The sequence below is a fragment of the Oncorhynchus gorbuscha genome, unplaced genomic scaffold (assembly GCF_021184085.1).
Source record: "Oncorhynchus gorbuscha isolate QuinsamMale2020 ecotype Even-year unplaced genomic scaffold, OgorEven_v1.0 Un_scaffold_1808, whole genome shotgun sequence".
Classification (NCBI taxonomy): domain Eukaryota; kingdom Metazoa; phylum Chordata; class Actinopteri; order Salmoniformes; family Salmonidae; genus Oncorhynchus; species Oncorhynchus gorbuscha.
In genome coordinates this window covers 22,757-39,529 of record NW_025746484.1, presented here as the reverse complement: position 1 = coordinate 39,529, position 16,773 = coordinate 22,757, and the positions used below count along the sequence as shown (strand labels likewise).

General features: G+C 41.7%; 1 protein-coding gene across 1 annotated transcript; it reads right to left on the bottom strand.

Moving 5' to 3' along the window:
- Positions 1 to 75: 75 nt before the first annotated feature.
- LOC124024258 (decreased expression in renal and prostate cancer protein-like) lies at positions 76 to 13,193 on the bottom strand. Its single transcript, XM_046338248.1, has 3 exons — positions 13,140 to 13,193; positions 221 to 586; positions 76 to 104 (listed from the first exon to the last, which is right to left on the bottom strand). The coding sequence occupies exons 1-3, from the start codon at positions 13,168 to 13,170 to the stop codon at positions 76 to 78; spliced, it is 426 nt and encodes a 141-aa protein (XP_046194204.1). The 5' UTR covers positions 13,171 to 13,193.
- Between the last annotated feature and the right edge of the window lie 3,580 nt (positions 13,194 to 16,773).

The following is a 16,773-nucleotide window of genomic DNA, read 5'->3' as shown; positions in this document are numbered from 1 at the left end:
GTAGAGCCCAGAGAGATCTTCCGGTCCAGACCAGGACCTGTAGAGCCCAGAGAGATGTCCCGAACCAGACCCAGATCAGGACCTGTAGAGCCCAGAGAGATGTTCTGACCCAGACCAGGACCTGTAGAGTCCAGAGAGATGTTCTGGCCCAGACCAGGACCTGTAGAGTCCAGAGAGATGCCCAGACCAGGACCTGTAGAGCCCAGAGAGATGTTCTGACCCAGACCAGGACCTGTAGAGTCCAGAGAGATGTTCTGACCCAGACCAGGACCTGTAGAGTCCAGAGAGATGCCCAGACCAGGACCTGTAGAGTCCAGAGAGATGCCCAGACCAGGACCTGTAGAGCCCAGAGAGATGTTCTGACCCAGACCAGGACCTGTAGAGTCCAGAGAGATGTTCTGACCCAGACCAGGACCTGTAGAGCCCAGAGAGATGTTCTGACCCAGACCAGGACCTGTAGAGTCCAGAGAGATGTCCCGAACCAGACCCAGATCAGGAGTATCAGGCCCCGGGTCGAACAGGGCATCACTGTGTATGGACGATGACTCGCTGACAGCTGTGGCCACCCTGCAGCCACTCCATGTTCCTGCAGACACACACATTATAGACACATAGTATACACATCACATTATCCAAAACACACACATTATAGACACATAGTATACACATCACATTATACAATACACACACATCATAGACATCACATTATCCAATACACACACATCATAGACATCACATTATCCAATACACACACATCATAGACACATCACATTATCCAATACACACACATCATAGATATCACATTATCCAATACACACACATCATAGACACATCACATTATCCAATACACACACATTATAGACACATCATAGACACATCACATTATCCAATACACACACATCATAGACACATCACATTATCCAATACACACACATTATAGACACATAATATACACATCACATTATCCAATACACACACATCATAGACATCACATTATCCAATATACACACATCATAGACATCACATTATCCAATACACACACATCATAGACACATCACATTATCCAATACACACACATTATAGACACATAATATACACATCACATTATCCAATACACACACATCATAGACATCACATTATCCAATATACACACATCATAGACATCACATTATCCAATACACACACATCATAGACACATCACATTATCCAATACACACACATCATACACATCACATTATCCAATACACACACATTATAGACACATCATAGACACATCACATTATCCAATACACACACATTATAGACACATAATATACACATCACATTATCCAATACACACACATCATAGACATCACATTATCCAATACACACACATCATAGACATCACATTATCCAATACACACACATCATAGACACATCACATTATCCAATACACATTATCCAATACTCAGTCACACACAGACAGGTCATATATACTACCACATTATGGAATAGACAGCAGGATCATATATCCTACCACATTATGGAACAGACACACAGCAGGATCATATATCCTACCACATTATGGAACAGACAGCAGGATCATATATCCTACCACATTATGGAACAGACAGACAGCAGGATCATATATCCTACCACATTATGGAACAGACAGCAGGATCATATATCCTACCACATTATGGAACAGACAGCAGGATCATATATCCTACCACATTATGGAACAGACAGACAGCAGGATCATATATCCTACCACATTATGGAACAGACAGACAGCAGGATCATATATCCTACCACATTATGGAACAGACACACAGCAGGATCATATATCCTACCACATTATGGAACAGACAGCAGGATCATATATCCTACCACATTATGGAACACACAGCAGGATCATATATCCTACCACATTATGGAACAGACAGCAGGATCATATATATCCTACCACATTATGGAACACACAGCAGGATCATATATCCTACCACATTATGGAACAGACACACAGCAGGGTCATATATCCTACCACATTATGGAACACACAGCAGGATCATATATCCTACCACATTATGGAACAGACAGCAGGATCATATATCCTACCACATTATGGAACAGACAGCAGGGTCATATATCCTACCACATTATGGAACAGACAGCAGGGTCATATATCCTACCAATTTATGGAACAGACAGACAGCAGGGTCATATATCCTACCACATTATGGAACACACAGACAGCAGGGTCATATATCCTACCACATTATGGAACAGACAGCAGGATCATATATTCTACCACATTATGGAACAGACAGCAGGATCATATATCCTACCACATTATGGAACAGACAGACAGCAGGGTCATATATCCTACCACATTATGGAACACACAGCAGGGTTATATATCCTACCACATTATGGAACAGACACACAGCAGGGTCATATATCCTACCACATTATGGAACAGACAGCAGGATCATATATCCTACCACATTATGGAACAGACAGCAGGATCATATATCCTACCACATTATGGAACAGACACACAGCAGGATCATATATCCTACCACATTATGGAACACACAGCAGGGTTATATATCCTACCACATTATGGAACAGACAGCAGGGTCATATATCCTACCACATTATGGAACAGACAGACAGCAGGGTCATATATCCTACCACATTATGGAACACACAGACAGCAGGGTCATATATCCTACCACATTATGGAACAGACACACAGCAGGGTCATATATCCTACCACATTATGGAACAGACACACAGCAGGGTCATATATCCTACCACATTATGGAACAGACAGCAGGATCATATATCCTACCACATTATGGAACAGACACACAGCAGGATCATATATCCTACCACATTATGGAACACACAGCAGGATCATATATCCTACCACATTATGGAACACACAGCAGGATCATATATCCTACCACATTATGGAACAGACAGCAGGATCATATATCCTACCACATTATGGAACAGACAGACAGCAGGGTCATATATCCTACCACATTATGGAACAGACACACAGACAGATCATATATCCTACCACATTATGGAACACACAGCAGGATCATATATCCTACCACATTATGGAACACTCAGCAGGATCATATATCCTACCACATTATGGAACAGACAGCAGGGTCATATATCCTACCACATTATGGAACAGACAGCAGGGTTATATATCCTACCACATTATGGATCAGACAGACAGCAGGATCATATATCCTACCACATTATGGAACAGACAGCAGGGTCATATATGCTACCACATTATGGAACAGACAGCAGGGTCATATATCCTACCACATTATGGAACACACAGCAGGATCATATATCCTACCACATTATGGAACACACAGCAGGGTCATATATCCTACCACATTATGGAACAGACAGCAGGGTCATATATCCTACCACATTATGGAACAGACAGACAGCAGGATCATATATCCTACCACATTATGGAACACACAGCAGGATCATATATCCTACCACATTATGGAACAGACAGACAGCAGGATCATATATCCTACCACATTATGGAACAGACAGACAGCAGGATCATATATCCTACCACATTATGGAACAGACAGCAGGATCATATATCCTACCACATTATGGAACACACAGACAGGTCATATATCCTACCACATTATGGAACAGACAGACAGCAGGATCATATATCCTACCACATTATGGAACAGACAGCAGGATCATATATCCTACCACATTATGGAACAGACAGACAGCAGGATCATATATCCTACCACATTATGGAACACACAGCAGGATCATATATCCTACCACATTATGGAACAGACAGCAGGATCATATATCCTACCACATTATGGAACAGACACACAGCAGGGTTATATCCTACCACATTATGGAACAGACAGCAGGATCATATATCCTACCACATTATGGAACAGACAGCAGGATCATATGGAACATAAATCCTACCACATTATGGAACAGACAGACAGCAGGATCATATATCCTACCACATTATGGAACACACAGCAGGATCATATATCATATATCCTACCACATTATGGAACAGACACACAGCAGGGTCATATATCCTACCACATTATGGAACAGACACACAGACAGTTCATATATCCTACCACATTATGGAACAGACACACAGCAGGATCATATATCCTACCACATTATGGAACACACAGCAGGATCATATATCCTACCACATTATGGAACAGACAGCAGGATCATATATCCTACCACATTATGGAACAGACAGCAGGATAATATATCCTACCACATTATGGAACAGACAGACAGCAGGATCATATATCCTACCACATTATGGAACAGACAGACAGCAGGATCATATATCCTACCACATTATGGAACAGACACACAGCAGGGTCATATATCCTACCACATTATGGAACAGACACACAGCAGGATCATATATCCTACCACATTATGGAACAGACAGACAGGGTCATATATCCTACCACATTATGGAACACACAGCAGGATCATATATCCTACCACATTATGGAACAGACAGCAGGATCATATATCCTACCACATTATGGAACACACAGCAGGGTTATATATCCTACCACATTATGGAACAGACACACAGCAGGGTCATATATCCTACCACATTATGGAACAGACAGCAGGATCATATATCCTACCACATTATGGAACAGACAGCAGGATCATATATCCTACCACATTATGGAACAGACACACAGCAGGGTCATATATCCTACCACATTATGGAACACACAGCAGGGTCATATATCCTACCACATTATGGAACAGACAGCAGGATCATATATCCTACCACATTATGGAACACACAGCAGGGTTATATATCCTACCACATTATGGAACAGACAGACAGCAGGATCATATATCCTACCACATTATGGAACAGACATACAGCAGGATCATATATCCTACCACATTATGGAACAGACAGCAGGATCATATATCATATATCCTACCACATCATGGAACAGACAGCAGGATCATATATCCTACCACATTATGGAACAGACAGCAGGATCATATATCCTACCACATTATTGATCAGACACACAGCAGGGTCATATATCCTACCACATTATGGAACACACAGCAGGGTCATATATCCTACCACATTATGGAACAGACAGCAGGGTTATATATCCTACCACATTATGGATCAGACAGACAGCAGGATCATATATCCTACCACATTATGGAACAGACAGCAGGGTCATATATGCTACCACATTATGGAACAGACAGCAGGGTCATATATCCTACCACATTATGGAACACACAGCAGGATCATATATCCTACCACATTATGGAACACACAGCAGGGTCATATATCCTACCACATTATGGAACAGACAGCAGGGTCATATATCCTACCACATTATGGAACAGACAGACAGCAGGATCATATATCCTACCACATTATGGAACACACAGCAGGATCATATATCCTACCACATTATGGAACAGACAGACAGCAGGATCATATATCCTACCACATTATGGAACAGACAGACAGCAGGATCATATATCCTACCACATTATGGAACAGACAGCAGGATCATATATCCTACCACATTATGGAACACACAGACAGGTCATATATCCTACCACATTATGGAACAGACAGACAGCAGGATCATATATCCTACCACATTATGGAACAGACAGCAGGATCATATATCCTACCACATTATGGAACAGACAGACAGCAGGATCATATATCCTACCACATTATGGAACACACAGCAGGATCATATATCCTACCACATTATGGAACAGACAGCAGGATCATATATCCTACCACATTATGGAACAGACACACAGCAGGGTTATATATCCTACCACATTATGGAACAGACAGCAGGATCATATATCCTACCACATTATGGAACAGACAGCAGGATCATAAATCCTACCACATTATGGAACAGACAGACAGCAGGATCATATATCCTACCACATTATGGAACACACAGCAGGATCATATATCATATATCCTACCACATTATGGAACAGACACACAGCAGGGTCATATATCCTACCACATTATGGAACAGACACACAGACAGTTCATATATCCTACCACATTATGGAACAGACACACAGCAGGATCATATATCCTACCACATTATGGAACACACAGCAGGATCATATATCCTACCACATTATGGAACAGACAGCAGGATCATATATCCTACCACATTATGGAACAGACAGCAGGATAATATATCCTACCACATTATGGAACAGACAGACAGCAGGATCATATATCCTACCACATTATGGAACAGACAGACAGCAGGATCATATATCCTACCACATTATGGAACAGACACACAGCAGGGTCATATATCATACCACATTATGGAACAGACACACAGCAGGATCATATATCCTACCACATTATGGAACAGACACACAGCAGGGTCATATATCCTACCACATTATGGAACACACAGCAGGATCATATATCCTACCACATTATGGAACAGACAGCAGGATCATATATCCTACCACATTATGGAACACACAGCAGGGTTATATATTCTACCACATTATGGAACAGACACACAGCAGGGTCATATATCCTACCACATTATGGAACAGACAGCACGATCATATATCCTACCACATTATGGAACAGACAGCAGGATCATATATCCTACCACATTATGGAACAGACACACAGCAGGGTCATATATCCTACCACATTATGGAACACACAGCAGGGTCATATATCCTACCACATTATGGAACAGACAGCAGGATCATATATCCTACCACATTATGGAACACACAGCAGGGTTATATATCCTACCACATTATGGAACAGACAGACAGCAGGATCATATATCCTACCACATTATGGAACAGACATACAGCAGGATCATATATCCTACCACATTATGGAACAGACAGCAGGATCAGGGTCATATATCATATATCATATATCCTACCACATCATGGAACAGACAGCAGGATCATATATCCTACCACATTATGGAACAGACAGCAGGATCATATATCCTACCACATTATTGATCAGACACACAGCAGGGTCATATATCCTACCACATTATGGAACACACAGCAGGGTCATATATCCTACCACATTATGGAACACACAGCAGGATCATATATCATATATCCTACCACATTATGGAACAGACACACAGCAGGGTCATATATCCTACCACATTATGGAACACACAGCAGGGTCATATATCATATATCCTACCACATCATGGAACAGACAGCAGGATGATATATCATATATCCTACCACATCATGGAACAGACAGCAGGATCATATATCATATATCCTACCACATTATGGAACAGACAGCAGGATCATATATCCTACCACATTATGGAACAGACAGACACACAGCATGGTCATATATCCTACCACATTATGGAACACACAGCAGGGTCATATATCCTACCACATTATGGAATAGACAGCAGGATCATATATCCTACCACATTATGGAACACACAGCAGGATCATATATCCTACCACATTATGGAACACACAGCAGGATCATATATCCTACCACATTATGGAACAGACAGCAGGATCATATATCCTACCACATTATGGAACAGACACACAGACAGATCATATATCCTACCACATTATGGAACAGACAGCAGGGTCATATATCCTACCACATTATGGAACACACAGCAGGATCATATATCCTACCACATTATGGAACAGACAGACAGCAGGGTCATATATCCTACCACATTATGGAACACACAGCGGGATCATATATCCTACCACATTATGGAACAGACAGACAGGTCATATATCCTACCACATTATGGAACAGACACACAGCAGGATCATATATCCTACCACATTATGGAACACACAGCAGGATCATATATCCTACCACATTATGGAACAGACAGACAGCAGGATCATATATCCTACCACATTATGGAACAGACAGCAGGCTCATATATTCTACCACATTATGGAACAGACAGCAGGATCATATATCCTACCACATTATGGAACACACAGCAGGATCATATATCCTACCACATTATGGAACAGACACACAGCAGGATCATATATCCTACCACATTATGGAACAGACAGCAGGATCATATATCCTACCACATTATGGAACAGACAGCAGGATCATATATCCTACCACATTATGGAACAGACAGCAGGGTTATATATCCTACCACATTATGGAACACACAGACAGCAGGGTCATATATCCTACCACATTATGGAACAGACACACAGCAGGGTCATATATCCTACCACATTATGGAACAGACAGACAGCAGGATCATATATCCTACCACATTATGGAACACACAGACAGCAGGGTCATATATCCTACCACATTATGGAACAGACACACAGTTCATATATCCTACCACATTATGGAACAGACAGCAGGATCATATATCCTACCACATTATGGAACACACAGCAGGGTCATATATCCTACCACATTATGGAACAGACACACAGCAGGGTCATATATCCTACCACATTATGGAACACACAGCAGGGTCATATATCCTACCACATTATGGAACACACAGCAGGGTCATATATCCTACCACATTATGGAACACACAGCAGGATCATATATCCTACCACATTATGGAACAGACAGCAGGATCATATATCCTACCACATTATGGAACACACAGCAGGGTCATATATCCTACCACATTATGGAACAGACACACAGCAGGGTCATATATCCTACCACATTATGGAACACACAGCAGGGTCATATATCCTACCACATTATGGAACACACAGCAGGATCATATATCCTACCACATTATGGAACAGACAGCAGGGTCATATATCCTACCACATTATGGAACAGACACACAGCAGGATCATATATCCTACCACATTATGGAACAGACAGCAGGATCATATATCCTACCACATTATGGAACAGACAGCAGGGTCATATATCCTACCACATTATGGAACAGACACACAGCAGGGTCATATATCCTACCACATTATGGAACAGACACACAGCAGGGTCATATATCCTACCACATTATGGAACAGACAGCAGGGTTATATATCCTACCACATTATGGAACAGACAGACAGCAGGATCATATATCCTACCACATTATGGAACAGACACACAGTTCATATATCCTACCACATTATGGAACAGACACACAGCAGGGTCATATATCCTACCACATTATGGAACACACAGCAGGGTCATATATCCTACCACATTATGGAACACACAGCAGGATCATATATCCTACCACATTATGGAACAGACAGCAGGGTCATATATCCTACCACATTATGGAACAGACACACAGCAGGATCATATATCCTACCAAATTATGGAACAGACAGCAGGATCATATATCCTACCACATTATGGAACAGACAGCAGGGTCATATATCCTACCACATTATGGAACAGACACACAGCAGGGTCATATATCCTACCACATTATGGAACAGACACACAGCAGGGTCATATATCCTACCACATTATGGAACAGACAGCAGGGTTATATATCCTACCACATTATGGAACAGACAGACAGCAGGATCATATATCCTACCACATTATGGAACAGACACAGAGTTCATATATCCTACCACATTATGGAACACACAGCAGGATCATATATCCTACCACATTATGGAACAGACACACAGCAGGGTCATATATCCTACCACATTATGGAACAGACAGCAGGATCATATATCCTACCACATTATGGAACAGACAGCAGGGTCATATATCCTACCACATTATGGAACAGACAGCAGGATCATATATCCTACCACATTATGGAACAGACAGCAGGATCATATATCCTACCACATTATGGAACAGACACACAGCAGGGTCATATATCCTACCACATTATGGAACAGACACACAGCAGGATCATATATCCTACCACATTATGGAACAGACACACAGCAGGGTCATATATCCTACCACATTATGGAACAGACACACAGCAGGATCATATATCCTACCACATTATGGAACAGACAGCAGGATCATATATCCTACCACATTATGGAACACACAGACAGCAGGGTCATATATCCTACCACATTATGGAACAGACATACAGTTCATATATCCTACCACATTATGGAACAGACACACAGCAGGATCATATATCCTACCACATTATGGAACAGACACACAGCAGGGTCATATATCCTACCACATTATGGAACAGACACACAGCAGGGTCATATATCCTACCACATTATGGAACACACAGCAGGATCATATATCCTACCACATTATGGATCAGACACACAGCAGGGTCATATATCCTACCACATTATGGAACAGAAACACAGCAGGATCATATATCCTACCACATTATGGAACAGACACACAGCAGGGTCATATATCCTACCACATTATGGAACACACAGCAGGATCATATATCCTACCACATTATGGAACACACAGCAGGGTCATATATCCTACCACATTATGGAACACACAGCAGGATCATATATCCTACCACATTATGGAACACACAGCAGGATCATATATCCTACCACATTATGGAACACACAGCAGGATCATATATCCTACCACATTATGGAACACACAGCAGGGTCATATATCCTACCACATTATGGAACACACAGCAGGATCATATATCATATATCCTACCACATTATGGAACAGACAGACAGCAGGATCATATATCCTACCACATTATGGAACAGACAGCAGGATCATTTATCCTACCACATTATGGAACAGACAGACACACAGCATGGTCATATATCCTACCACATTATGGAACAGACAGCAGGATCATATATCATATATCCTACCACATTATGGAACAGACAGACAGCAGGGTCATATATTCTACCACATTATGGAACAGACAGCAGGATCATATATCCTACCACATTATGGAACAGACACACAGCAGGGTCATATATCCTACCACATTATGGAACAGACAGCAGGATCATATATCCTACCACATTATGGAACAGACAGCAGGATCATATATCCTACCACATTATGGAACAGACAGCAGGATCATATATCCTACCACATTATGGAACAGACACACAGCAGGATCATATATCCTACCACATTATGGAACAGACACACAGCAGGGTCATATATCCTACCACATTATGGAACAGACAGCAGGATCATATATCCTACCACATTATGGAACAGACACACAGCAGGGTCATATATCCTACCACATTATGGAACAGACAGCAGGATCATATATCCTACCACATTATGGAACAGACACACAGCAGTGTCATATATCCTACCACATTATGGAACAGACAGACAGTTCATATATCCTACCACATTATGGAACAGACACACAGCAGGGTCATATATCCTACCACATTATGGAACAGACAGCAGGATAATATATCCTACCACATTATGGAACAGACACACAGCAGGATCATATATCCTACCACATTATGGAACAGACAGCAGGATCATATATCCTACCACATTATGGAACAGACACACAGCAGGATCATATATCCTACCACATTATGGAACAGACAGCAGGATCATATATCCTACCACATTATGGAACAGACACACAGCAGGGTCATATATCCTACCACATTATGGAACAGACACACAGTTCATATATCCTACCACATTATGGAACAGACACACAGCAGGATCATATATCCTACCACATTATGGAACAGACACACAGCAGGATCATATATCCTACCACATTATGGAACAGACACACAGCAGGGTCATATATCCTACCACATTATGGAACAGACACACAGCAGGGTCATATATCCTACCACATTATGGAACAGACACACAGTTCATATATCCTACCACATTATGGAACAGACAGCAGGATCATATATCCTACCACATTATGGAACAGACACACAGCAGGGTCATATATCCTACCACATTATGGATCAGCCAGGAGGTGTATGATGTCTAAAAGCAGTGTGATTATTTAGAGAGCGTCGCCATAGTGACACGATGTGCTGGATTCAGCACCACGGACAGACTCCCCAGTGTTATAAATATCTAATGGTTTCTAATGGAGGTCCTGCTGTGACTAGTAATACATAGAACTGCCCCCTCCCCCTCCCCCCATCCCCTTATGGAGAGCACCATCACGTCCGTGAAAGTCTCCCCTTTCCATAGAGTGGTCATAATGGTTTGTGGATTAAACCACTACAGATGTCTCAGGGGTCAATGTATAGAATGTATGATACTAGAGACATCATTCACAAATTCTACAGCACAACATTTTATCTATCCTGTTGATAAAGGAAGGTAGAGTAGAGAGTTCCCATCAGGTCAGTACAGAACCATGTAGAGAGTTCCCATCAGGTCAGTACAGAACCATGTAGAGAGTTCCCATCAGGTCAGTATAGACCCATGTAGAGAGTTCCCATCAGGTCAGTACAGAACCATGTAGAGAGTTCCCATCAGGTCAGTACAGAACCATGTAGAGAGTTCCCACCAGGTCAGTACAGAACCATGTAGAGAGTTCCTATCAGGTCAGTATAGAACCATGTAGAGAGTTCCCATCTGGTCAGTACAGAACCATGTAGAGAGTTCCCATCAGGTCAGTACAGAACCATGTAGAGAGTTCCCATCAGGTCAGTACAGAACCATGTAGAGAGTTCCCATCTGGTCAGTTCCCATCAGGTCATTACAGAACCATGTAGAGAGTTCCCATCAGGTCATTACAGAACCATGTAGAGACTTCCCATCTGGTCAGTTCCCATCAGGTCATTACAGAACCATGTAGAGAGTTCCCATCTGGTCAGTACAGAACCATGTAGAGAGTTCCCATCAGGTCATTACAGAACCATGTAGAGAGTTCCCATCAGGTCAGTACAGAACCATGTAGAGAGTTCCCATCAGGTCAGTACAGAACCATGTGATATATTTAACATCTAACCAAAATAAACTGATCCTGAGAACAACAACAGTAGTCTGCATGCGCTGAGTTCTCTCATTAACAACCATGTGGCTCACATACACACACACACTGAAGGGACTGGACACTGGTTCTTACCTGTACAGGAGGGGGGCCTTCCAGTTGCCATGGTGAAACAGACAGACAGAGTGTCCTGTGTGTTGAGTTCAGAGGATATTCTCAATGTGTCCAGGCTTAGTGCTGTAACTAGCAGCAGTTAGGGTTAGAGTGTGTTAGGTTGTGGTCTGTGGTTAATTCCCTCATGGGAGATTAAGGGAGGAGAAACCCTGCTCTAATGACTGTCCTTCTGTTCTGTTCTGGAGAGGTTTACTGGCTGTATGGAACTGTTCTGTTCTGTTCTGTAGAGGTTTACTGGCTGTATGGAACTGTTCTGTTCTGTTCTGTAGAGGTTTACTGGCTGTATGGAACTGTTCTGTTCTGTAGAGGTTTACTGGCTATATGGAACTGTTCTGTAGAGGTTTACTGGCTATATGGAACTGTTCTGTTCTGTAGAGGTTTACTGGCTATATGGAACTGTTCTGTTCTGTAGAGGTTTACTGGCTATATGGAACTGTTCTGTAGAGGTTTACTGGCTATATGGAACTGTTCTGTTCTGTAGAGGTTTACTGGCTATATGGAACTGTTCTGTTCTGTAGAGGTTTACTGGCTATATGGAACTGTTCTGTAGAGGTTTACTGGCTATATGGAACTGTTCTGTTCTGTAGAGGTTTACTGGCTATATGGAACTGTTCTGTAGAGGTTTACTGGCTATATGGAACTGTTCTGTTCTGTAGAGGTTTACTGGCTATATGGAACTGTTCTGTTCTGTAGAGGTTTACTGGCTATATGGAACTGTTCTGTTCTGTAGAGGTTTACTGGCTATATGGAACTGTTCTGTTCTGTAGAGGTTTACTGGCTATATGGAACTGTTCTGTAGAGGTTTACTGGCTATATGGAACTGTTCTGTAGAGGTTTACTGGCTATATGGAACTGTTCTGTAGAGGTTTACTGGCTATATGGAACTGTTCTGTTCTGTAGAGGTTTACTGGCTATATGGAACTGTTCTGTAGAGGTTTACTGGCTATATGGAACTGTTCTGTAGAGGTTTACTGGCTATATGGAACTGTTCTGTTCTGTAGAGGTTTACTGGCTATATGGAACTGTTCTGTTCTGTAGAGGTTTACTGGCTATATGGAACTGTTCTGTTCTGTAGAGGTTTACTGGCTATATGGAACTGTTCTGTATAGGTTTACTGGCTATATGGAACTGTTCTGTTCTGAGGTTTACTGGCTGTATGGAACTGTTCTGTAGAGGTTTACTGGCTATATGGAACTGTTCTGTAGAGGTTTACTGGCTATATGGAACTGTTCTGTTCTGTAGAGGTTTACTGGCTATATGGAACTGTTCTGTTCTGTAGAGGTTTACTGGCTATATGGAACTGTTCTGTAGAGGTTTACTGGCTATATGGAACTGTTCTGTAGAGGTTTACTGGCTATATGGAACTGTTCTGTAGAGGTTTACTGGCTATATGGAACTGTTCTGTAGAGGTTTACTGGCTATATGGAACTGTTCTGTTCTGTAGAGGTTTACTGGCTATATGGAACTGTTCTGTAGAGGTTTACTGGCTATATGTAACTGTTCTGTAGAGGTTTACTGGCTATATGGAACTGTTCTGTTCTGTAGAGGTTTACTGGCTATATGGAACTGTTCTGTTCTGTAGAGGTTTACTGGCTATATGGAACTGTTCTGTTCTGTAGAGGTTTACTGGCTATATGGAACTGTTCTGTAGAGGTTTACTGGCTATATGGAACTGTTCTGTTCTGTAGAGGTTTACTGGCTATATGGAACTGTTCTGTTCTGTAGAGGTTTACTGGCTATATGGAACTGTTCTGTAGAGGTTTACTGGCTATATGGAACTGTTCTGTTCTGTAGAGGTTTACTGGCTATATGGAACTGTTCTGTAGAGGTTTACTGGCTATATGGAACTGTTCTGTAGAGGTTTACTGGCTATATGGAACTGTTCTGTTCTGTAGAGGTTTACTGGCTATATGGAACTGTTCTGTAGAGGTTTACTGGCTATATGGAACTGTTCTGTTCTGTAGAGGTTTACTGGCTATATGGAACTGTTCTGTTCTGTAGAGGTTTACTGGCTATATGGAACTGTTCTGTTCTGTAGAGGTTTACTGGCTATATGGAACTGTTCTGTAGAGGTTTACTGGCTATATGGAACTGTTCTGTTCTGTAGAGGTTTACTGGCTATATGGAACTGTTCTGTTCTGTAGAGGTTTACTGGCTATATGGAACTGTTCTGTAGAGGTTTACTGGCTATATGGAACTGTTCTGTTCTGTAGAGGTTTACTGGCTATATGGAACTGTTCTGTAGAGGTTTACTGGCTATATGGAACTGTTCTGTAGAGGTTTACTGGCTATATGGAACTGTTCTGTAGAGGTTTACTGGCTATATGGAACTGTTCTGTTCTGTAGAGGTTTACTGGCTATATGGAACTGTTCTGTAGAGGTTTACTGGCTATATGGAACTGTTCTGTAGAGGTTTACTGGCTATATGGAACTGTTCTGTAGAGGTTTACTGGCTATATGGAACTGTTCTGTAGAGGTTTACTGGCTATATGGAACTGTTCTGTAGAGGTTTACTGGCTATATGGAACTGTTCTGTAGAGGTTTACTGGCTATATGGAACTGTTCTGTAGAGGTTTACTGGCTATATGGAACTGTTCTGTAGAGGTTTACTGGCTATATGGAACTGTTCTGTAGAGGTTTACTGGCTATATGGAACTGTTCTGTAGAGGTTTACTGGCTATATGGAACTGTTCTGTAGAGGTTTACTGGCTATATGGAACTGTTCTGTAGAGGTTTACTGGCTATATGGAACTGTTCTGTAGAGGTTTACTGGCTATATGGAACTGTTCTGTTCTGTAGAGGTTTACTGGCTATATGGAACTGTTCTGTAGAGGTTTACTGGCTATATGGAACTGTTCTGTAGAGGTTTACTGGCTATATGGAACTGTTCTGTTCTGTAGAGGTTTACTGGCTATATGGAACTGTTCTGTAGAGGTTTACTGGCTATATGGAACTGTTCTGTTCTGTAGAGGTTTACTGGCTATATGGAACTGTTCTGTAGAGGTTTACTGGCTATATGGAACTGTTCTGTAGAGGTTTACTGGCTATATGGAACTGTTCTGTTCTGTAGAGGTTTACTGGCTATATGGAACTGTTCTGTAGAGGTTTACTGGCTATATGGAACTGTTCTGTAGAGGTTTACTGGCTATATGGAACTGTTCTGTTCTGTAGAGGTTTACTGGCTATATGGAACTGTTCTGTAGAGGTTTACTGGCTATATGGAACTGTTCTGTAGAGGTTTACTGGCTATATGGAACTGTTCTGTTCTGAGGTTTACTGGCTATATGGAACTGTTCTGTTCTGTAGAGGTTTACTGGCTATATGGAACTGTTCTGTAGAGGTTTACTGGCTATATGGAACTGTTCTGTAGAGGTTTACTGGCTATATGGAACTGTTCTGTAGAGGTTTACTGGCTATATGGAACTGTTCTGTAGAGGTTTACTGGCTATATGGAACTGTTCTGTAGAGGTTTACTGGCTATATGGAACTGTTCTGTTCTGGAACTAGAGGTTTACTGGCTATATGGAACTGTTCTGTAGAGGTTTACTGGCTATATGGAACTGTTCTGTAGAGGTTTACTGGCTATATGGAACTG

Coding starts and splice junctions, on each gene's coding strand:
- LOC124024258 (XM_046338248.1), bottom strand. CDS start 13,170: ATGGCAACTGGAAGGCCCCCCTCCTGTACAG. Junction 587..13,139: donor AAGGCCCCCCTCCTGTACAG/GTAAGAACCAGT, acceptor GTGTGTCTGCAG/GAACATGGAGTGGCTGCAGG. Junction 105..220: donor CTCTACAGGTCCTGGTCTGG/GTCAGAACATCT, acceptor GGTCTGGGTCAG/AACATCTCTCTGGGCTCTAC.